General features: G+C 40.5%; 1 protein-coding gene across 2 annotated transcripts in view; it reads right to left on the bottom strand.

Annotated features, from left to right (window-relative positions):
• FGD6 (FYVE, RhoGEF and PH domain containing 6) overlaps window positions 1-22,743 on the bottom strand; it is a 103,281-nt gene that overhangs the window by 41,632 nt on the left and 38,906 nt on the right. Inside the window, exons 3-5 of one of the 2 annotated variants that reach the window (XM_005910266.3) lie at window positions 18,866-19,016; window positions 11,310-11,377; window positions 11,194-11,224 (exon numbers count right to left, since the gene is read on the bottom strand). In XM_005910266.3, coding sequence (XP_005910328.2) covers window positions 11,194-11,224; window positions 11,310-11,377; window positions 18,866-19,016 — 250 coding nt within the window. Of the gene's footprint in view, window positions 1-11,193; window positions 11,225-11,309; window positions 11,378-18,865; window positions 19,020-22,743 lie in introns of both variants that reach the window. The other variant, XM_070370895.1, reaches the window with a different exon arrangement.

Below are 22,743 nucleotides of genomic sequence, written 5' to 3'. Positions count from 1 at the left end.
CTCAGTGTGTTCAACTCTTCAAGATTCCATGCACTGTAGCCCACCCAAGGAATCTTCCAGGCAAGAACACTGGAGTGAGTTACCATTTCCTCCTGCAGGGGATCTTTCCACGTCTCCTGTGTCTCCTGCATTGAAAGGCGCATTCTTTACCACTGAGCCACCTGGGAAGCCCTCAGTACCTTTATCAACCCCAAAGAGTCATATTAACCCATAGGAACCAAACTACTTCCACCAGTAACTAAAGAACTACTTTTACAACTAATTACTGTAATATAAAATAAGAATTTACTACTTGTATAAACTAAAATTCAGAAAAACACACAAAAAAACTCCACAAACCAAATGGATTGGGGCCAAATTCCACCTCCAAACAGCTTGTTTTTATCAGCACTCACATATAGTAAGAGAAAATAGAGCTAACTTAACATTTTTGACAGTCATCAGGATTTCCATCAGGCAGAACTATAGAGAATGTGTTTACATATCACAAATAACATCCTCAACTGTAAATATACTCAAAGCACTATAACTAAACATCTTCTATGGCATTTTTCATTTTCCCAGTTCAAAGACTAATATAATTAAGATGCAAGAGTTCCTTTTTCAGCAAAACAAGAAGCACTGTCCTTTCTTCTGATAGGTTAAATGATGGATATGTTTGTCCCCTGGCAGGAGGATAACTTTTATTTTCCAGTTAGAAGGCATTTCCTCAGCCAGGACAGTGACAGCAGACATTAGCTGCTAAGCAGCTTAAGGACCTGTTTGACACAGCTTTGCTAGACTCTGCATTCCATGTCTGCCACCACTGCCAAAAAGGAAACTGGTTTATTTAAGACACAGTCAACAGAGACCAGCTAGTATGCTGCACTGACGAGTAAGGTGGTCACCTCTAACTGGGGGTCCCTGACACATACCTGGCAAAACTGTGGGGTTTTTTTTGAAGTATTATTGGGTAATGTCAGCAGTTCTGCAGGAATGAATGGCCAAAGATGCCATTTTGGGGGCTTGTACTGTGCTTTTCTTGGAAGAAAAGCTATGACCAACCTAGACAGCATATTAAAAAGCAGAGACATTACTTTGCCAACAAAGGTCCGTCTAGTCAAAGCTATGGTTTTTCCAGTAGTCATGTATGGGTGTGAGAGTTGGATCATAAAGAAACTCAGCACCAAAGAACTGATGCTTTTGAACCGTAGTGTTAGAGAAGACTCTTGAGAGTCCCCTGGACTGCAAGATCAAACTAGTCAATCCTAAAGGAAATCAGTCCTGAATATTCATTGAAAGGACTGATGCTGAAGCTGAAGCTCCAATACTTTGGCCACCTGATGTGAAGAGCCAACTCACTGGAAAAGACCCTGATGCTGGGAAAGACTGAAGGCAGGAGAAGGGGACAACAGAGGATGAGATAGATGGCATCACCAACTCAATGGACATGAGTTTGAGGAGGCTCCGGGAGTTGGTGATGGACAGGGAAGCCTGGCATGCTGCAGTCCATGGGGTTGCAAAGAGTTGGACACAACTGAGCAACTGAACTGAACTGTGAGGCATGCAGGACCTTAGTTCCCAGACCAGGGATTGAGCCTGTGACCCCTGCAGTGGAAGCACTGGAGCTTAACCATTGAACCACCAGGGAAGTCCACCATGATGTATTTTTTTAAAATTATGACAGCATGTCAAAATAAAAGAGAAATAATTATAAGAGCAAAAGAAGAATGTCTACGATGACCTTCTTAACTGCACAGGGCAGCCCTGGCCCCCATCTCATTTCCCCACCCTGTGGGCCACCATCCCCTGAAAGCCATGTGCAGTGGCCACAACGCCAGATGTAACTAAGTCACACAGGAACTACACACAATCTAACTTCTCAACTCTTCATGAACCTCAACCACTGCCAAACATGTGCCACTGGAAGGAGGAAAAAAAATATTTTTAATAGAAAGGATGATTACAACATATGTCTGGTTCTTCTTCTAAATGCTAACAGCCAGGATAATTTGGGAAAGTGTGATGACACTTATGAGCCAGAGGCAAAACTATTTTGGGGCAGAAGAATCTAAAGTTGCCAACACCCCCTTGAATAAGTCAGTGAGGACACAGGACGATAGGACTAGTACTTTCCGTTAGATCCAGAGTATAGTTTTTCACACTGGAAAAGCTGAGGAATTAAAATAAATGGGTGGAAGGGAGCTATAGTATAAAAATGTTAGGTGCTGGCATCCCTGGTGGCTCAGTGGTAAAGAATCTGCCTGCCAATGCAGAAGACACGGGTTTGATCCCTGGTCCAGGAAGACCCCGCATGCTGCGGAGCACCTAAGCCTATGCACAACTACTGAGCCTGTGTTCTAGAGCCCAGAAGACAGAATTACTGAAGCCCACATGCCCTAGAGCCCATGTCCCACAAGAGAAGGCCGCGTACAGCTAGTAGAGAGGAGCCCCCACTTGCTGCAACTAGAGAAAAAGCCCATGCAGCAACAAAGTCCCAGCACAGTCAAAAATAAATAAAAATAAAATTATTTTAAAAAGGTAAATGAGTGAGTTTTTTAAAATATCAACTACATATACTTCAGTCTATTCTTCTAACATAAAACCTACCAAAGAGTCTGTATGCAAAACAAGTTCCTAATCACCACCAACCTGGCCTTTTTAGAAATAGAAATGGGTGCCTCAATTAAAAAGTGTAGTATAATATTATTCTTAATAATTTGAAGAAAACCTACAACCAGATCAACTTAAAAAAAAATACTCAGTTCCTGTGAGGTATTAACATACTAGTCTTACCACCTCTGATCTCCTGGGCAAAAGCAAGCAAAAATCAATGCAAACAAAATCGAGACTGAACATTTTAACGTAATGAAGCACAAAACAGATGGCCTTGTTCATCAGGTCAGACTTTATATCCCCAGGGCCAAAGAGCAGCAAGTGACTTAATGACCAGCTGTCCTGACTGGCATAACCCGACCTTAGGGCATTACTTAACCACTATGATGACACAGTGAATTACAAAGACCAAATGGATATATGGGCAGACAAGGGGCTCTGTAGAGCTCCCTGCCTATATGAAGGGCACTAATCAATTCGTATTAAGCAAAAGCAAAGGAGCTGCTAAGATCAGAGAGCTATGATGAATAAGCAAAAGGCAGTGTGATGCTATGAAGTACAAGTGGGGATGGGGTATAGGCTCCACATTAATAACTTGATTTTATTCTAAAATGAAAATGTTTGACCAAGGAAGTTACTCCTCCCTTTCTCTATGTTCAGACCCGGTGATAATCTGAAAGCAAGCCAATAAACTCAAAAATACACCAGAGCCTATACAGCACAGCAGACATTCCAAGTAACAACTTTTAATCAATTTCTGAACTTTCATCACTTAGCACGTGGGTTCAAAGGGACCCAGAATTTAAAGTCTGGCTTTGCCATTTAGTAATGGGGTACTTTTGGCAGTTAGGTCACTTTCTTCACTTAAAAAACAGACATGACACCCATTTGACAGGGTTGTCATGAGGACTGAAACAGATAATTTATGTAACACAGCACGCTGCACAGAGAGCACTCAGTAGACAGCCATTTATTTCATTAAAGGAGATTCAGTTATTTTAAATGATCACATGACCACCATTTACAATCCCAAGTCCCTTGAAGCTCAGAAAAAGAGCTCTCAAACAGAAGTCTATAAACAGAAGCAAACATCAAAGCAAGGTGAGGAAAACCAACAGTCCAGTGGCAAGACAGAGACACGCTTAACAATGAACTTCATTCAGCGAAGGAAGCCACTCAAAACTGAAAGTTTGGTGTCCATGTCAACATACAATACAGGAGGATGCTTCACAACTAAAAAACAAATAATAATTAAATAGTTCACAAAACTGAAAAAGAGACAGTGTATTTGGTAAAACAAGATGGTCATTTTAATATGGTAACAACTGGAGGCTTCTGTGAGGAAGTCTTTTATTTTTATAATGCACTTTTTTTAAAAAGATATATTCTATTTACTAACAAACACCTGACTGTCCAAAGTAACTCTGCCTCTAACTCTACGGATTTTAATTGAGAGTCTTCTCAAATCTTCAGGGTAATATATATCCCAGCCTAAGGAAATTGGTGGAACAAAAATGCCTCATTACAAGTACCACTTACCTACAACTTAACCAGCCCATCTTTGTTCGAAAGACCTCAAAGTCTTTGATCATTCTCTCTTAAGACGTATTATTTAAATCATGCTGTTTAGACATTTATAAAATAAGTTTATAGATACATCTATTAAACCAGTCTCCCAGCAGAGAGCAAATCAAATAACAAAAACAAAACAAAAAAACATTGTATCATTTGTACTTAATTATATTAGATGTCTAAGGTGTTTTATCTTGAAAATGGTACTTATAAACAATATTATAGCAACCTCTGGATTGGACAACTTCTGATACAAAAAAGGAAAATAAATATAATTAACTAGAGCTCTACCAAACCAAGAATTATTCATCACTTTCCTATCATTCATTTAACAGATATTAATTTAGTGGGATAACACTAAACAAAACAGACAAAAATCCCTGTTTTCACGGAGCTTACTTTCTAATGGAAAAAGAAACTTAGTAGGGTATTTTTCAGGAACAAATTCTATTTTGATTGATTTGAGTAAAAGCTTACTTGGTAACAACAAAATTAAATAGTACAGATTTTAACTGATAGAAATAATTCTAAATAACAGCACATGGGAAATAGATGGGGAAACAGTGGAAACAGTGTCAGACTTTATTTTGGGGGGCTCCAAAATCACTGCAGATGGTGACTGCAGCCATGAAATTAAAAGACGCTTACTCCTTGGAAGGAAAGTTATGACCAACCTAGATAGCATATTCAAAAGCAGAGACATTACTTTCCCAACAAAGGTCCGTCTAGTCAAGGCTATGGTTTTTCCTGTGGTCATGTATGAATGTGAGAGTTGGACTGTGAAGAAGGCTGAGCGCCGAAGAATTGATGCTTTTGAACTGTGGTGTTGGAGAAGACTCTTGGACTGCAAGGTGATCCAACCAGTCCCTTCTGAAAGAGATCAGCCCTGGGATTTCTTTGGAGGGAATGATGCTAAAAAGCTGAAACTCCAGTACTTTGGCCACTTCATGTGAAGAGGTGACTCACTGGAAAAGACTCTGATGCTGGGAGGGATTGGGGGCAGGAGGAGAAGGGGACGACAGAGGATGAGATGGCTGGATGGCATCACTGACTCGATGGACGTAAGTCTAAGTGAACTCCAGGAGTTGGTGATGGACAGGAGGCCTGGTGAGCTGCGATTCAAGGGGTCGCAAAGAGTCGGACACGACTGAGCGACTGAACTGAACTGAACTGAACCTGAAGAATGTCCACTTCACCTGCAGCTAACACTAATTAAGTGCCTAACATTTATTTTGTATGATCACATTTAACCATCACACCAAATGTGGTTATTATTCCCATTTTCAAGAAGAAACCAAGGCTTGATTAATTTCTCCAAGAGCACAGTTAGTGGCAGAAGCACAATTCTTAACCACTAGCCAATTAGTCACATTCATTCATTCAGTAACATTTGCTGGGGGCCTTCCACACAATAGGAATGATGGGAAACTCAGAAGATATCCCTGGGTTGGGAAGATCCCCTGGGAAAGGGAATGGCAACTCACTCCAGTATTCTTGCCTGGAGAATCCCATGGATAGAGGAGCCTGGCAGGCTACAGTACATGGGGTCACAAAGAGTTGGACATGACTGAGCAGCTAACACTTTCACTTTTTTTTCTTTTCTGAAACTACAGGATCGTTGCCCTCACCTAGCTTACATTTTAGAAAGTGAAGTAAAGTGAAAGTCGCTCAGTCGTGTCCAACTCTGTGACTCCATGGACTGTAGCCCGCCAGGCTTCTCTGTCCAAGGGATTTTCCAGATCAGAATACTGGAGTGGGCTGCCATTTCCTTCTCCAGGGGATCTTCCCAACCCAGGGATCGAACCCAGGTCTCCCACATTGCAGGCAGATTCTTTACCATCTAAGCCATCAGGGAAGCCCTACATTTTAGAAGAAGAGACTAAAAACAAACAAGTAAACAAACAGATAAACAACATATGTGATGTAATCAAGAAGAAAATAAACACAGGAAAGTTGGAAAGGATGGTCAAGGAAGACCTCTTTGACGAAGTCACCTTAAGCTCAACTGGAAGGATAAAGAAAGAACTAGCTTGAATGAATGAAGGAAGGATAAATATTCCAGGAAACCGCACTGGTAAAATCTCTCAGCAGAAATAACCTTAGCACTGAACTACAAACTGAAAGCAGGCCATGATGGGACAGAACATAGTCTTTTACAAGTGAGAGAAGGCCTTCCTCTCTTTCACTGCCTTTTCATCTCATTACTAGAAGCCAAATACAGAGCACCTTACAGGCGCAGGGAACGATAACTTACTATCCACATTAGATCATTTCTGACAGTAAAAGGAAGCTCTATTAATAATATTTGTTGCTGCTGTTTAGTCACTAAGTCATGTCTGACTCTTTGCAACCCCATGGACTGTAGCCCGCCAGGATCCTCTGCCCATGGGATTTCCCAGGCAGGAATACTGGAGTGGGTTGCCACTCCCTTCTCCAAGGGATCTTCCTGACCTAGCAATTAAACCTACATTTCCTTCATTGGCAGGCAATTCTTTACCACTGAGTCACCTGAGAAGCCCATTAATAATATTATGCCAAGACAATAACCAAGATGGTCAAAAGCAGATTAGGACAGATCGTCATCCTACTTCCAGGACTTGGGACTTGCTAAGGAACAGCTTTTATTCTTAATGCAATGGGAATCATATAAACAGCTTTAAGCAGGAGAGTGACATGACCTAATACATATTTTAAGAAAATCACCCTTAATACTTCACATGAAAAAATATTTTAAGGAACAGACTGAAGGGGGGTAAGAATGGAAATAGGAAGCCCAGTTAAAAGGCTGATGCTGTTTTGAGTAAGAGATGATATTCTGGACTAGGATAGTGGCAGTAAAGAGGAAATAAAATCAGCAGGGTTGCTAACAGTTTGGCAAGAGAGGTGAGAGGGAGAAATGAAGAACAAATCCTAGTTTTCTGGCTCTGGCAGCTATATGGATGTCATCACTATTTTGAAAAGAGAATCTCTTTTTTTCTTTGGACTCAATAGTGTATTGACTTAGAGACAATGTGTATATTGGACCATTTTTTCAAATCTAGGTCAAAGTCTAAGCGCTCATGGTAGATACTGCAGAGTAAGGACCATATAAAACATTACTTTTAAAGTCTTGCTACTGCCTCTGCAGGCCCAATTTTTTCTCGCAAACATCAGAAGAATCAAAGCCTTCAACTAAGTACACCGATTCTTAGAATTTTAAGTATACTTTAAATCACATGATCGCTACCCAAATCTAATTCTTTCCAATGTAGTATGATAAAATTTATTAGTTTAGATTTAAAATCACTTTTATGAGCTATATCACCTAGTTCATCAAATTCGAAACCAAGAAATAATAGTGAGCTACAGTGATATATTGAAGTGATATATAAAGTATTGCACTACAGAGATACATTAAATTTCAAGTGTGACTACTAACTATACTAGACAGTGCAGATAACTGAACATTTTTGTTTCTGAGAAAGATCTATTAATGTTAATCTAGAGTCTCGAATATGGAAAACTATTAATGGGAAATCATATATAACTGAAATAATAGCTCCTCCCAAGCCACTAATATAATGGGTTGATTTCCAAAGATACCCACTGGGTTATCTAAAGCCTGTTAAGATACTTTAAAGCAGTCATATTCTATCATATAACACAGTAGTTAACTCATTTAGATGAAATCAGATAGCAGCAGCATTCAGGATTACAACTATCCATGAGCTATCTTTGTGGTAGGGGAGTAAACGTGAGCCTTAATAGCATGATTGGAATGTTGGACTGAAACAAGAGATGCTTTTGGCTTTACCCACATTATCCTGGTGACAAAGCCCTCCTAGCAATGGTTCAGAATCTGTTTTAATGCCTGGCTGTTAAGACACCCACTAATGTTGGGCTCTGCTGAGTTACCCTTTGCACATACCAGACAGGATGTTAATATAAGGTTGGCAGATGATCTATTCTCACTCCTACATTAAAAGCTTAGGAGGTTTTGAAGATGTACAAATCAAGGTGAGTTACGGATGATTCACTCTGTTCAACATCAGTGGGGAAGAAGCCGAGGCCATCTATCAGATCTGAGATGATAAGGGAAACATTTTGGTCTAATTGTCTATTCTTATGGTGCTTTTGTTTTGTTTCAAACACACAGAGGTAAGAATCAGGATACATATTTTTTTTTAAAAATCAAACACTCTGGTAATGCTTTTACTGGGCTTGCCTTGTGGCTCAGTTGGTAAAGAATCAGCCTGCAATGCAGGAGACCTAGGTTCAATCCCTGGGTTGGGAAGATCCCCTGGAGAAGGCAAAGGCTACCCACTCCAGTATTCTGGCCTGGAGAATTCCATGGACTGTATAGTTCATGGGGTCATGAAGAGTTGACTTTCACTTCACTTCACTTCATTGCTTTTAAGTGCTTCTCTACCTACTGGAATCAGAACTTCCTTCATGAAAACGAAATTTTAGTTCAGGAGTAGAGGAAAAGGCATTTGAAAGCATCAGAACTGTGAAAAGTCTACTGCCTGGTAATATTAAAATGGATACTTCATTCACTGATGCTCTACATGGGAAGAAGGAGAAGAAGAAAATATAACAGCAATTTGAGATCCTATCATACACTTTATAATTTTAGTTTTTTTCACATACTTTATTTCACTGATTCTTCATGACCTGAGAGATGGATTTTTTTTTTTTTTCAGCCACACCACAGCTTGTGAGACCTTGAGTTCCCTGACGAGGCGTGGAACCTGGACCCTCAGCAGTGAAAGCTCAGAGTTCTAACCACTAGACAGCCATGGATTTCCCCAAACTGTTTTCTAAAATTCACATACCTAGTAAGAAACAGAATCTACTTAGCTAATGCTTCTCCAAGTGTGGTCTACAAATTGTTATAGGTATACAAAGACATTAGTCAAAAAAAGTAAGAATAAGGGATTAGAAACTTTTCTATCCATGAATTTTTATTGCATTTTACCAAAGTTTTGGTCCACCATGGATGTGCAATTTAAATATTCATTTGCTCACCAAAGCAGTGTGAGAAGCAATATATTAGACTACAGGCATCCTAAACATATGTTCCATGCAAGGTTTGAATAGCACAGTGAAGTTAAACAGCAATTTTTGCCTCTACCAGTTTCCTCATTCACTTGCAGATGCTTCAAATTTCCTTCAGGAGGTCCTCTGTCTATTTAAACATGTCTATCAGAAAATATGTCAAATAGATATAATGTGCTCATTCTGGAGATAAATTCTAAGTTTTCAAGAAAACAGCAATTTAGCATTTTCTTCCACCTCTCCCTCTACAGTTCCTTATACAATAGAGACAGTTGGGGCATAGCAGCCAATGCATATGCAGTTTATTTTCAAAAGTCATTTATTTATCAAGTTTATCATTATTTTTTTTAATGACAATATTGTTGTCATTCAACAGCTCAGGTGACCAAATATTGCTATATATATACATAAATTTTAAAAGGGAACCTACCAATATAGTCAAGAGTTACATGAAAAAAAATTCATGGGAAAAACAAATTAGCAATGCTAAGAAATTTTTAAGAAAAATATTCCAAAGCTAGAGATTTTTCACACAGGAATTAGGTCTCCATGAAGGCAATGGCACCCCACTCCAGTACTCTTGCCTGGAAAATCCCATGGATGGAAGAGCCTGGTAGGCTGCAGTCCATGGGGTCGCTAAGAGTCAGACACGACTGAGCAACTTTACTTTCACTTTTCACTTTCATGCATTGGAGAAGGAAATGGCAACCCACTCCAGTGTTCTTGTCTGGAGAATCCCAGGGACGGGGGAGCCTGGTGGGCTGCTGTCTATGGGGTCACACAGTCGGACACGACTGAAGCGACTTAGCAGCAGTAGCAGTGCCCACTGGACCAACTAAAGAGCACAGGGGATTGGTGAATGTTACCCACCTTTAAGTGTAACCCTCTTTTCATGTTTATACAAAAGAAAACAGAAAATGATACTCTTTTCAGAGACAGGAATGAGTATATATTTTGTAAACCTACCACTCCTCAGTAATTCAGTTAATAATTACCATCTAAGTAAACTTGGATGGTAACTTAATTCACTTCCATTTCTTTTAAATTGTTTTGTCTATTTCAAACTTTTCTTTTCTAAATCTTAATATCCTGCTAAAATATAACTAAAACAAAGTAACACCAAAAGCACTTTAATTGCCAGTAAGTAATGAACTTGTGCAGAGAAGGCAATGGCAACCCACTTCAGTAGTCTTGCCTGGAAAATCCCAGGAGCCTGGTGGGCTGCAGTCCATGGGGTCGCTAAGAGTCGGACACGACTGAGCGACTTCACTTTCACTTTTCACTTTCATGCACTGGAAAAGGAAATGGCAACCCACTCCAGTGTTCTTGCCTGGAGAATCCCAGGGATGGGGGAGCCTGGTGGGCTGCCGTCTATGGGGTCGCACAGAGTCGGACACGACTGAAGCGACTTAGCAGCAGCAGGAGCAATGAACTTGTGAAAACTTGCAGGAGTGCATGAGAAAAATGAATATGCAGCCAGACACATTAACTGTTTCCCAACAGGTTTTTTCAAGTTTACAACTGCAAAAATTGAAAACAGAACTTTAAAAAAGTTTGTTTTTAAAATATCTATTTTAAGTGACTTTCTAGGAGATTGTTCATATAGAACAGTTTTGAACACCAACATTCTTTACCCATTGCTGTAGAAAATTCTACTGAAGCAGAAATCTTCTGCAAACGGCCAAGAAGAAATATCATCCTTCTAATAACTGTTTATTATGAGGATAAAAAGTTTAAAGATTTGGAGATACAGATATAAAGGCTCTGTTTTTCAGAAATCATCTGGCATATTATATACATACATGAGATTAATGCACTTTAGAAAATTTCTGTCTTCACATAAATGTGTGAATTTACTAATATAACCATGTATTAGAAAGCACATACATGTATATACATGTTAATTTAATAACACTGAACATATCGAAGGATAGGGAAAGATGTAAAAGAGGATAGTCAGACTTCAAGAAAATATTAGCAGATACTTACAATATGCAAAAGTTTTAACACATCCACAAACCTGTAAAAAACAGCAATGGGAGACATGTTTTAAACGAACCAATGAGGAAACAAATAGTCTTTTGAATTGGAAACTGGATACCTACACTTTTTCTGAGCTCATGATCTCTTTGGCAATATGATGGACTTTACATTTCATTCCAGTATCTTCACCCTGTGGATAAGAGTGCATTAAGAAAGCATGAACTCATAAAAGGATAAGGAAGATCAGCTTTGAGTTATTCAGATGTACATTCAAGCTCTGATACTTACAGGTTTCAATTAGAACACATTTCATACTATATAATGTCTCAAATGGCAAACATGAAGGATTAGATGTGGTTATTAAACCATGATACAGGAGAAGCTGAGAGCAATCATAATCCTCACTGTTATCAATGCCGGATTCATGGAGTACCCTGAGGAACCCCAGAGCCCCAGTGGGGCACACTGTTAGTGGCACAAAACTGAAGTTACATTCTGCAGGGGAAGTAGACACCACATGAACTTGTGTTCTTGGGGTGCAGGCAAGTAATTTTAGTTAGTAACTATTTAGTAGGCCTGTCGGAGAAGGCAATGGCAACCCACTCCAGTACTCTTGCCTGGAAAATCCCATGGACGGAGAGGCCTGGAGGGCTGCAGTCCATGGGGTCACTAAGAGCGACTTCACTTTCACTTTTCACTTTCATGCATTGGAGAAGGAAATGGCAACCCACTCCAGTGTTCTTGCCTGGAGAATCCCAGGGGCGGGGGAGCCTGGTGGGCTGCCGTCTGTGGGGTCGCACAGAGTCGGACACGACTGAAGCGACATAGTAGTAGTAGTAGTAGTAGGCCTGTATCAGAGAAGGCAATGGCATCCCACTCCAATATTCTTGCCTGGAAAATCCCATGGACAGAGGAGCCTGGAGGGCTGCAGTCCATGGGGTCGCTGAGGGTTGGACGCGACTGAGCAACTTCACTTTCACTTTTCACTTTCATGCATTGGAGAAGGAAATGGCAACCCACTTCAGTGTTCTTGCCTAGAGAATCCCAGGGACGGGGAAGCCTGGTGGGCTGCCGTCTATGGGGTCGCACAGAGTCGGACACGACTCAAGTGACTTAGCAGCAGGCCTGTATAAGAGTACTTCACCTTCAGTAAAGCCATTTTAAGTCAGACAACTTGAGTGCAGACTGGCAAGTGCTCTTCAGTAGTCTATAACCCCACATATCACAGCCATAAGCTTTTACAACTTACTGAAAATACCTTTTAGAAATATGCTCTTCCTGGAATAGACTGTTTCCTCATAGTCCTCAACTCTGCTGATACACTAATCTGGACATTTCCCCTCTAGAAGTGAGACAATAAATTTCTGTTGTTTGGGCTTCCCTGGTGGCTCAGTGGTAAAGAATCTGCCTGTCAGTGCAGGAGACATAAGAGATATGGGTTTGATCCCTGGGTTAGGAAGATCCCCTGGAGGAGGGCATAGCAACCCAGTAGTCATGTATGGATGCCAGAGTTGGACCATAAAGAAAGCTGAGTGACAAAGAATTGATGCTTTTCAACTGTGGTGTTGGAGAAGATGGACAGCAAGGAGATCAAACCAGTCAATCCTCAAGGAAATCAGTCCTGAATATTCATTGGAAGGACTGATGCTGAAGCTGAAGCTCCAATATTCTGGCCACCTGATGTGAAGAACTGACTCACTAGAAAAGACCCTGCTGGGAAAGACTGAAGGCAGGAGAAGGGGACAACAGAGGATGAGGTGGTTGGATGGCATCACCGACTCAATCGACATGAGTTTGAGCAAGCTCCGGGAGTTGGTGATGGATAGGGAAGCCTGGCGTGCTGTAGTCCATGGGGTCACAAAGAGTTGGACAAAACTGAGCAACTGAACTAAACTGATCCATCATCCGATAGCATGGTTAGTAGGAGAAAACAGCTTCACCATCAGCTAATTCATTGCTCTGCAGCTGAAAACACTTCTGATCATTAAAACCACCAGGCAATGCATGAGACAGGGTGCTCAGGGCTGGTGCACTGGGATGACCCTGAGAGATGGGATGGGGAGAGAGGGGGAGGGGGGTTCAGGATGGGTAACACATGTACACCCATGGCTGATTCATGTCAATGTATGGCAAAAACCACTACAATATTGTAAAGTAATTAGCCTACAATTAAAATAAATAAATTAATTACAAATAAATAAATAAAACCACCAGACAATTCTTATTAATTTTCAGATTCCTAGGTAACTGTCTTGGAAATTCTGATTTTGTACTTCTGAAATGGGGCATGAAAGTAGACGTTAGAAGAAGGGATTGAACATAAATAAGAAATAGCTCCAGGCTTCAAGACGAGAACAAGGGAGCAAACCACACATACAAATAACTATACATAAAGACACGGACTTGCCTGGTGGCTCAGATGGTTAAAAATCTGCCTGCAATGCAAGAGACATGGGTTTGATCCCTGGGTCAAGAAGATCCCCAGGAGAAGGAAATGCCAACCCACTCCTCTATTTTTGCCTGGAGAATTCCATGGATAAAGGAACCCAGTGGGCCATGGAGCTGAAGAGTCCAACAGGACTGAGTGACGAACACTTTGACTTTTCATATATAAGGACAACTGCGAAATGTGCTGATTATCTCGAAGGAGAGAAGGATCATAATCAGGCAGTGGTACGATCATAACCAGGAAAAGATTGACAAAGAATAAAAAATTTGATGACCTTCAGTCACTCCTTAAACAGACATAAAATACTCACATCCCAGATACTATACATATCCACTGATCAAAGCCAGAAACCTGGACTCTACGTTCTTCTCCACCCTCTATGATCACAACTGAATCATTGAGCCCTGTTGATCTGCACTTCTGAATATTTTATTAATCCTCTCCTCTCCTTTCATACTGCCTCCTTATTTCTGGTCTATACTACTGCAGTAATCTCAGTGGCTCCCTTGCTCTAGATTTACCCCTGCTGCAACCATTCTCTGCACTGCCACTAGACAGCTAGGCTCTAAACTGCAAATATAATCACATCTGTTCTCAGGCTGAAGCACGTTAGCAGACCCTATCATGGAACTTCCTTTTCCATGTGTATACGGCACTCCACATGACGGTCTGGTTGTCTTCACTAGTCTCATTCCTGCTTCTCCACGGTGTGTACTCTCTACTCTAGCCAAACTGGAACCACCCTGAAACTCCACATGTGCTCTGCCCTTACATGTCTGTCCTGCTTCGACTTCCCTCCTTACCAGCTCCACCTCCCCCGAAGATTTCTGCTCATTATATTCCAACCCATCTTTTAAAGTGGCAGGCACTCAGTTTTCTCCTTGACAAAGGCTGCCTTTATATTCTCTATTCTCTCCCTACCATCCTTGGGGATGTCATTTGGATGACAAGATTATTCTCTTACTGGTGTAGAGTTTACAGGACTGAACCCAGTGGGTTCTGTTTATTTGCTGACCCGTCTAAATCCTCTCTAGTCTGTGATCTTATTCACCCTTGTCCCCTTATGCACCAAGCAGACTGCCTGGTTCACTCTGCACTTAAGACGCATGAATGAGCAAGTGTACAAGGTGGCTACCATCTGCTCAGAATCTAAGACCAGAGAGCACTACTTTTGAGTAACAGGAAAATGTAAATTCAAACTAACAAACAAAAGGCTCATTACAGCGATTTCATCATGTAAAAGAACAGAATGTTGGACTAGATGATTAACGGTCTGCTGCTGCAATTCTAAACTTCTAGGAGTCGGTATAAAGTTTTCTACTTTACCTTTTAAACCAGGAAGACGGCAGAGCTAAAGAAGGACAGAAACTACTAGAAAATGATTCAGAGGATTACAATCATTTTCCAAGTACAGAGAAAGCCAAAGATAATCAAAAAACAAAATACAAAGCTCTATATTAACTCCAACTTGCAAGAACAATGATTCTGACCCAAGTCAAACTATGACGGGAAAGTACATCCCACTGTAAAACTTCAAGACAGAGGCCTTATTTGGTGTCTTAACTTCTCTGTTAATGTAAGTCCTCACTTAAACTACATCACATTTCAAAGGAGGCTGCCTGTTAGATAATTGCATGTCCCCAAGTACGCAGTCATGGAAGTTGAAACAAGAGTTACAAATGAGATTACTTTGTTAAGGTCATAAAATAATTCAAACAAATTCCAAACAGAACCTTTGATCTGAAATTTAGTTTTATGTTCTGATCTCCTGATAACAGACCAGCTTTGTAAATTCTTAACTGTGTTCTCTTCTTTTCATATTTGTTCACAAGTAAAATCCAGTGAAATTTATCCATTACTTTAAAACAGAATTTGTAAAACATCTCTGCTGTATCACTTGAGTTCTACTAAAAATAATACATACGGAATTTAGAAAGATGGTAACGATAACCTGTATGCAAGACAGCAAAAGAGACACAGATGTATAGAACAGTCTTATGGACTCTGTGGGAGAGGGCGAGGGTGGGATGATTTGGGAGAATGGCATTGAAACATGTATAATATCATACGTGAAACGAAATGCCAGTCCTGGTTCGATGCATGATACAGGATGCTCGGGGCTGGTGCACTGGGATGACCCAGAGGGACGGTATGGAGAGGGAGGTGGAGGGGGGTTCAGGATGGGGAACACATGTACACCCGTGGCGGATTCATGTTGATATATGGCAAAACCAATACAATACTGTAAAGTAAAAAAAAAAACCTAAACAACCACATCACCCAAGAAACATCTCCATATCATTAAATAATCCCACAAATGAGGTGACACCATGATGAACTAAAAAAAAAAAGTCCTCTTAGGTTTTCACCTCTCTCTTCATGGTATGTACCATATGAGCTGTTACATATACACAAAAAAATGTGGGGGAGGGAGGCAGAGAAGTCAATATTTAGGAGGGGTGAATAGTGGCGAATATTCTAACCATAACGAAGCAGAATGAATAACATATCTCATTTTTAAACAATCATTTATTATGTACTGAAAATAAAGACCAAAAAATATAAAACTAAAAAATGGGAAAAGAAAAAATTTGCATGGCTACTCCCTCCATCCCAAACACGTTCCATCAACATCATTCAGATTCTGTGGCTCAAACCAAGTTATTAGCAGTGACAGATTTTGGCTACAAACCTCAGTTCCGGAGGTTCCCAGGCAAGTTATTTAACCTGTTTTTAAAAAGTCCCTTTCTTCATGTGAAGAAGAGAAAAAGAGGACAGTTGTCAAATCTATAACCCTGGACGATTTTGAAGATTAAGTGTAATAACCTGCACAGAGACAGGCACAGACACACAGATGTGGTAAGGGCAGTTTTCTTGCTTTTATGGTGGCACTTTTCTCTTTCCAGGAATAACTTTTTGAACGTCAGTTTGTTGTTCCTTCACAAGTTAAAGATAAGGGTGCAGCGGCACACATTCTCTCTTCTCTCCTTCTACTGAGTCTGGTACTTTGGTGAGGGAATGTTATTGGCATCTAGACACGTATTCGTGATGTGCCCATTATATGTCCATGGAATGGGGTATTTGCTATAGTTTGAAATAAGTCCCTCCAAAATGAATGTTCAAGTCTTAACCCCCAAGGACCTCAGAATGCGTCCTGATTTGGAAATAGGCTTGTTTCAGATGTAGTAAGCTAAAAATGAGGTCATTTTGGACTATGGTATGCTCCTAATCTAGTAAGATTCGTTTCCTTCTAAGAAGAGGAGACACAAGCACACACACACAGCGAGCACACCATGTGATGACGGGGGCAGGACTGAAGTGCTGGAGCTATAAGCCAAGGAACCCTAAGGATGGCCGGCAAACCACAGGAAGAGGTAAGGAAAGATTCTTCCTTAGAGGTTTCAGAGAGAGCTTGGCCTTGACAACACCCTGATTGTGGAATTCTGACCTCCAGAACTGTTAAATAATCAGTTAATTATTAATTGTTAATTTCTGTTTTCAAGGCACTCAGTTTGTGGTCCTCTGTAACAACTTCCCTACGAAACTAATACAAACACAAGCACAGACGTACATCACACGTGTTTAATGTGCATAAATTTCTTTGATTTACGAAGTGTTTTGGCAACTATTAGCCTGCTTGAGACTCAGAACAACATTACTGTCCCGCTGAATAAACTGAGACATTTAAAATCAAACAAGTTATAGAAGAAGGTCTTCTCCTATGCTTCTACTCCAAAGACTTCTTTTGGAAACTATCACCTTTTCTCCTTGAGTTACTGGCTGGCTACAGCCACATTTGTGGTCCACCCTTGGCTGATATATATGGACTATACAATATGCATGTGCTATGCTCAGTCGCTCAGTCGTGTCTGCCTCTGTGTGACCCCATGGGCTGTAGCCCGCCAGGCTCCTCTATCCATGGGATTCTCCAGGCAAGAATCCTGGAGTGGGTTGCCATGCCCTCCTCCTCTGTACTAACCTTTCTCTTAGCACAATTATTTTCCCTTTATCAGGACTTTAATCTTTCTTTAACAACTTTTTTGAGATATAATTCACATTTCATAAATATATTTTTGTATTTTTAAAATATATAACTAAATGGCTTTTTTAAATATTCAGGGATGTGCAATCATCACCACAAGCTAAGTTTAGAACATTTTTATCACCCCCAAAACAAACTAGTGGTTCCGCCCAACTCCATGATCCAATACTTTATAGCACAGAAATGAAGTCTTGTGAATAACAAATATCAGAGTCATTGCATTCTTATCACGTACTAGACAGTATTCCAAGACTTTACACATATCAACGAATTTAGTTGACACAATTCTATGAAATAAGTACTATATTTTCCTTCATAACACTGAGTTCTTTAGCTCAAAGAGGTTATTGAGATCATAGGTGGTGGCACTGGAATTTAAATCTAGACAATTACAAAACATGTGCCAATCACTTAAGGCTGAAAGTTAATTTAAACAAAGCAAAACTATAGTAAAGAGGAAGCACAATGGTCTGATAAATTATGACACAGGAGTTAAGTGACATGGATTTTCTCTAGGGCTTGATAAGTTTGCTATGTGAATCCTTTCAAATTCCATCTTCCTGTAACATTTCAACACATTCTGGGGATATTGCTGATAACACTATTTTTTTTCCATTGCAACTATTTCTTTATTCAAAGAATTATGATTTAAAATGAAACATATGCATATCAAACTGGAGAAATAGTGTCATGAACTCCCATGTATCTCTGATACATCTTAAATAATCACCAGTACATGGACAATCCTGCTTCATGTATACAGAAAATACACACGTAGTGGATCATTTCAAAGCACATCTTGAGGTACTACTGACAGCGATCTTTATTCTATCCCTAAAAAGATCTGATTGAGGATGAAATGCAGCTAATTCCTTTCTTTCAAGTAGAATCACCAGCAGTACAGGAAGCAATCCTAAGAAGGGTTTTTATTATCAAAAGAAAATCAAAGGACGTTACCAAAAACAGTTTCTCGAAAATTACTAAATAATCTCTAAATGATATGTTCCTTGAAATAGGAAAACATCTCAGGCACATATAGCAAGAATTAAATAACTAGAAAGATGTTTTATAAGGTTTTGAAAACTAAGGAAGGATTTTATGCCTATCGTGATAATAAATATTACTTCTGAGTGTCCTGAGAGGCCAAAAAACACAAAAGTAGAAACTTTTAAATACCAACAACATACCTGTTTATCATCCAGCAGATCAGGCTCCCCTTTACTAGAACCAGAGCTGACATCATCTTCATCTGAACTGTTGATGACTTCCTCTTCATCTGAAGGAAGGTCACCAAGACCAAGGTCCAGATCACTTTGTCCCTCCAGGGATGCTCCAGAACTGCTTTAATAGAGAATATCACATTAGACACCTTTGAGAACAAGAAATCTCACCAAAAACAAACTGTGAGGGCTTCCCTAGTGACTCAACCGTAAAGAATCTGCCTGCCAATGCAGAAGACACAGGTTTGATCCCTGATCCAGGCACGTGTCACGGAGCAACTAAGCCCGTGTGCCACAACTATTGACCCTGTGCTCTAGAGCCCAGGAGCCACAACTAGTGAGCCCACGTGCTACAGCCACTGAAGCCTTCATGCCCTAGAGCCTGTGCTCCACAGAGAAGCTACCATAATGAGGAGCCCATGGTGGGGGTTTAGTCGCTCAGTCGTCTCCAACTCTCGCAACCCCAGGGACTGTGGCCTGCCAGGCTCCTCTGTCCATGGGATTCTCCAGGCAAGAATACTGGAGTGGATTGCCATTTCCTTCTCCAGGGGATCTTACCGACCCAGGAATCGAACCTGGGTCTCCTGCATTGCAGGCAGATTCTTCACCAAATGAGCTACGAGGGAAGCCCGAGCATCGCAATTATAGAGTAGCCCCTGCTCGCCACAACTAGAGAAAAGCTGACACAGCAATGAAGACACAGTCAAAAACAAATAAATAAATTATATATATATATACACACACACATATGTATGTGTGTGTATATATATATGGGCTTCCCTGGTGAATCAGACGGTAGAGTCTGACTGCAATGCAGGAGATTCAGGTTCAATCCCTAGGTTGGGAAGATCCCCTGGAGAAGGGAATGGCAACCCACTCCAGGATTCTTGCCTAGAGAATTCCATGGACAGAGAAGCCTGGTGGGCTACAGTCCATGGAGTTGCAAGAGTCAGACATGACTGAGTGACTAATACACACACACACACACACACACACACACACACACACAAACAAATTGTGTGAGGTAAGCAAAGCACATCTAAGGGATCTGGAGGGATGGAAAGAGTCAGATCAACCAAACTCTCCCTTCCCTTTCCCCATCTCAGTTGTTAAAAACCCAAATTCATCTTGGATTTAAAATGGATCATCTTGAAAAACACATTTTTTTTTGTTTTTTTTTTTACAACAAACCAGTGAATATAACATAAAAAAGGCAGACTTACAGATACAGAAAACAAACTAGTGGTTACTAGTGGCAGGGGGAAGGTATAATACATTGGGTGTAGGACAGACTCAAATGTATTCCTCAACATGGGGAATATGGCCAATATTTTGTAATAAATGTAAACGGAAAGTGATCTTTAAAAATTGCATAAAAAAACAAAAACAACACCCAATGGGGCTTTCCTACTGGTCCAGTGGTTAGGAATCCACCTGCTAATGCAGGGGACACGGGTTCCATCCCTGGTCTGGGAAGATTCCACATGCCAAGGGGCAACTAAGCCCGTGAGCCGTAACTACTGAGCCCATGAGCCATGACCACCGAAGCCCACACAACCTGGAGCCTGTGCTCCACAAGAAGAAAAGCCACCTCAGTGAGAAGCCGGTGCACCGCAACTAGAGAGCAGTTCCTGTTCTCCGCAACTAGAGAAAGGCCGCAGCAACAAGGGCCCAGTACAGCCAAAAAACAAATAAATACAATTGGATAAATCTTAAAAACAAAAAACAGACCAAACCTAACATGTATTTCTGTGACAGGAAGGTGGGTAAGGAGCAAGTTTCCCAGATGCCCCTATTCTATGCTTTAATATACCCCTAATCAGGTATATTAATATACCCCTGATATTATATAATAGTATATTAATATAATATACTATTATACTATATTAATATAACCAGGTCTCTACAAACACAAACCAAGAATAGGAGGTGGCCTGGGTTACTGATCACGTTAATGTTTCAACATTAGAAGAGGTGTTGCTTCCTTAGGTCTCAGAGATTTGTTTTTTTTAAAAAGCGACTAACAAATCTATAAGTATTGGGATGTAATGATGGTGACCATAATGCACAATCCATGTGCTATTGTGAACATGTGCCCACCTCTCTGGTCATCACTCCTGCCTTTCATGTAACCACATCTGAGGATGGGTACAAAATCTCCAGCTTGCTCCAGACATGCTGAATCAGAAACTCTATAGAGCTGCAGGGCCCCTAAGGGATACAGGCTGGAGTTTGAAAACCCTATTGTACAGGCCATTTATCAACTCCTCCTCACCAGCCTGACATCAACAACATTTCTCACTCTGTACTGAGACAGAATTCTTAAATCTAAAAGACACTGTGGCAATCCAATCTGTGAGGGGAATTCCATAGGAAAGCTTCCAAGGAAGGCAATAGAAATAATCCTAGCTTTAGTTGTAAAGACTCAGGAAGAAAAGGACTGTAATAATGGCTTTCCTGTTTGTAGGCTGTAAGAATATTTGCAGAATAGAAGAGTCAGGAAAAGATCCATAGAAAATCATCAGGGAAAATACTCAGGCAGAATAAGGCGACAGTTCCACTCCCTGCGGCAGGTTTCTTTTTCAGGTCATGGGCAGGTCACTCAACTGCCAAGATTCCTAACAAGTCATGAGGTTTTCTAACGGGAATCTTAAAAGTTAAATTTTCTGCCAGTTCCTGATTACACACTGTAGGATACAGGCTTGCCTCAGAAGCCATTCCTGAAGCCCAATTGTTATACACACCAGTTGGATGGAGGCAGAACGCCAAAGGAACACGTCCTCCTGCCAAAGTTACAGTTTCCTATTACTCAGGGGCAGAGGGTCTTGGGGAATAATATCACAGCCTCAATTAAGTGGGTGCATATCTTATCACAGCTCCCCATGACACAAAGATTCACCCCTGGGGTGGTGGGTGGGGTGGACAGCAGAGCAGTCAAATCACTGGCAATATTCACTTGTTTCTTGGTGCAGGGATAGGAGCCCAATCCAGCTGGGTAATTAGGTGATTGAGATGAGAGAGAGTAAATGAGAGGTAGGATATACAAACTGCTGGATTCATCCATATACGCACGCAGAAGGAAATATACCTTGAACTTGCTTTTTATCTTAGTTCTTAATTTCCTCACATCCTCTGAGACTCTGCTACTCAAAACATATTCAGTCTATGAGCAACTTCAGCATCACCAGGAAGCTTTTTAGAAAAATAAAACCGCAGTCCCGCCCCACCCCAATGAATCAGAAGCTGGTTTTAACAAAACCCCAGTAATTTGATTTTTTGGATCAGCCTATCCATGAGTTCTTTAAGATTCAGCAGTACAAAAATTGCAAATAGTAATACAGCTGTAGTACCTATGAGGAAATTAGGTTTATTTTGTCTAGAGAACACTGAGAGGTGTTTCCTGGATTAACATTCGGAGAACTATTTTAAAGAAGACAGCAACCAGTTGGTTGCCACATCCATTCATGGACACAAAAGTTCACAAAAGCTAACATTTAAGAACAAGGGGACAAAAAGTAAGTAAATAAATAAATAAATAAAATATTTAAATAAGGATCAAAGGAATAAAAAGCTTTAAATATTAAAAACAAGGATCAAAATATACCTCCATGCAACTTCAGGAGATTTTAGTTCTGAAAATTGCTTACCTAGAGAAAACCTTCCCTGGCCATCCTCTACCTACTCCAAATTAGATTATCTGGCTCTTCTCAATCCTACATGCTCTTACTTGGTGGTAAATTTTTTTCTCTCATTAAAATGTAAACTCTTAAGGACAAGGAAATTGTCTTTTTCAGTTGAACTGCCACCACATTACTTGATATGTAATATGCACTCAATATATTTTT

This window comes from Bos mutus, chromosome 5 (assembly GCF_027580195.1).
Source record: "Bos mutus isolate GX-2022 chromosome 5, NWIPB_WYAK_1.1, whole genome shotgun sequence".
Classification (NCBI taxonomy): Eukaryota; Metazoa; Chordata; class Mammalia; order Artiodactyla; family Bovidae; genus Bos; species Bos mutus.
The sequence above is the reverse complement of the archived record's forward strand: the minus strand, read 5'-3'. Positions and strand labels throughout refer to the sequence as shown.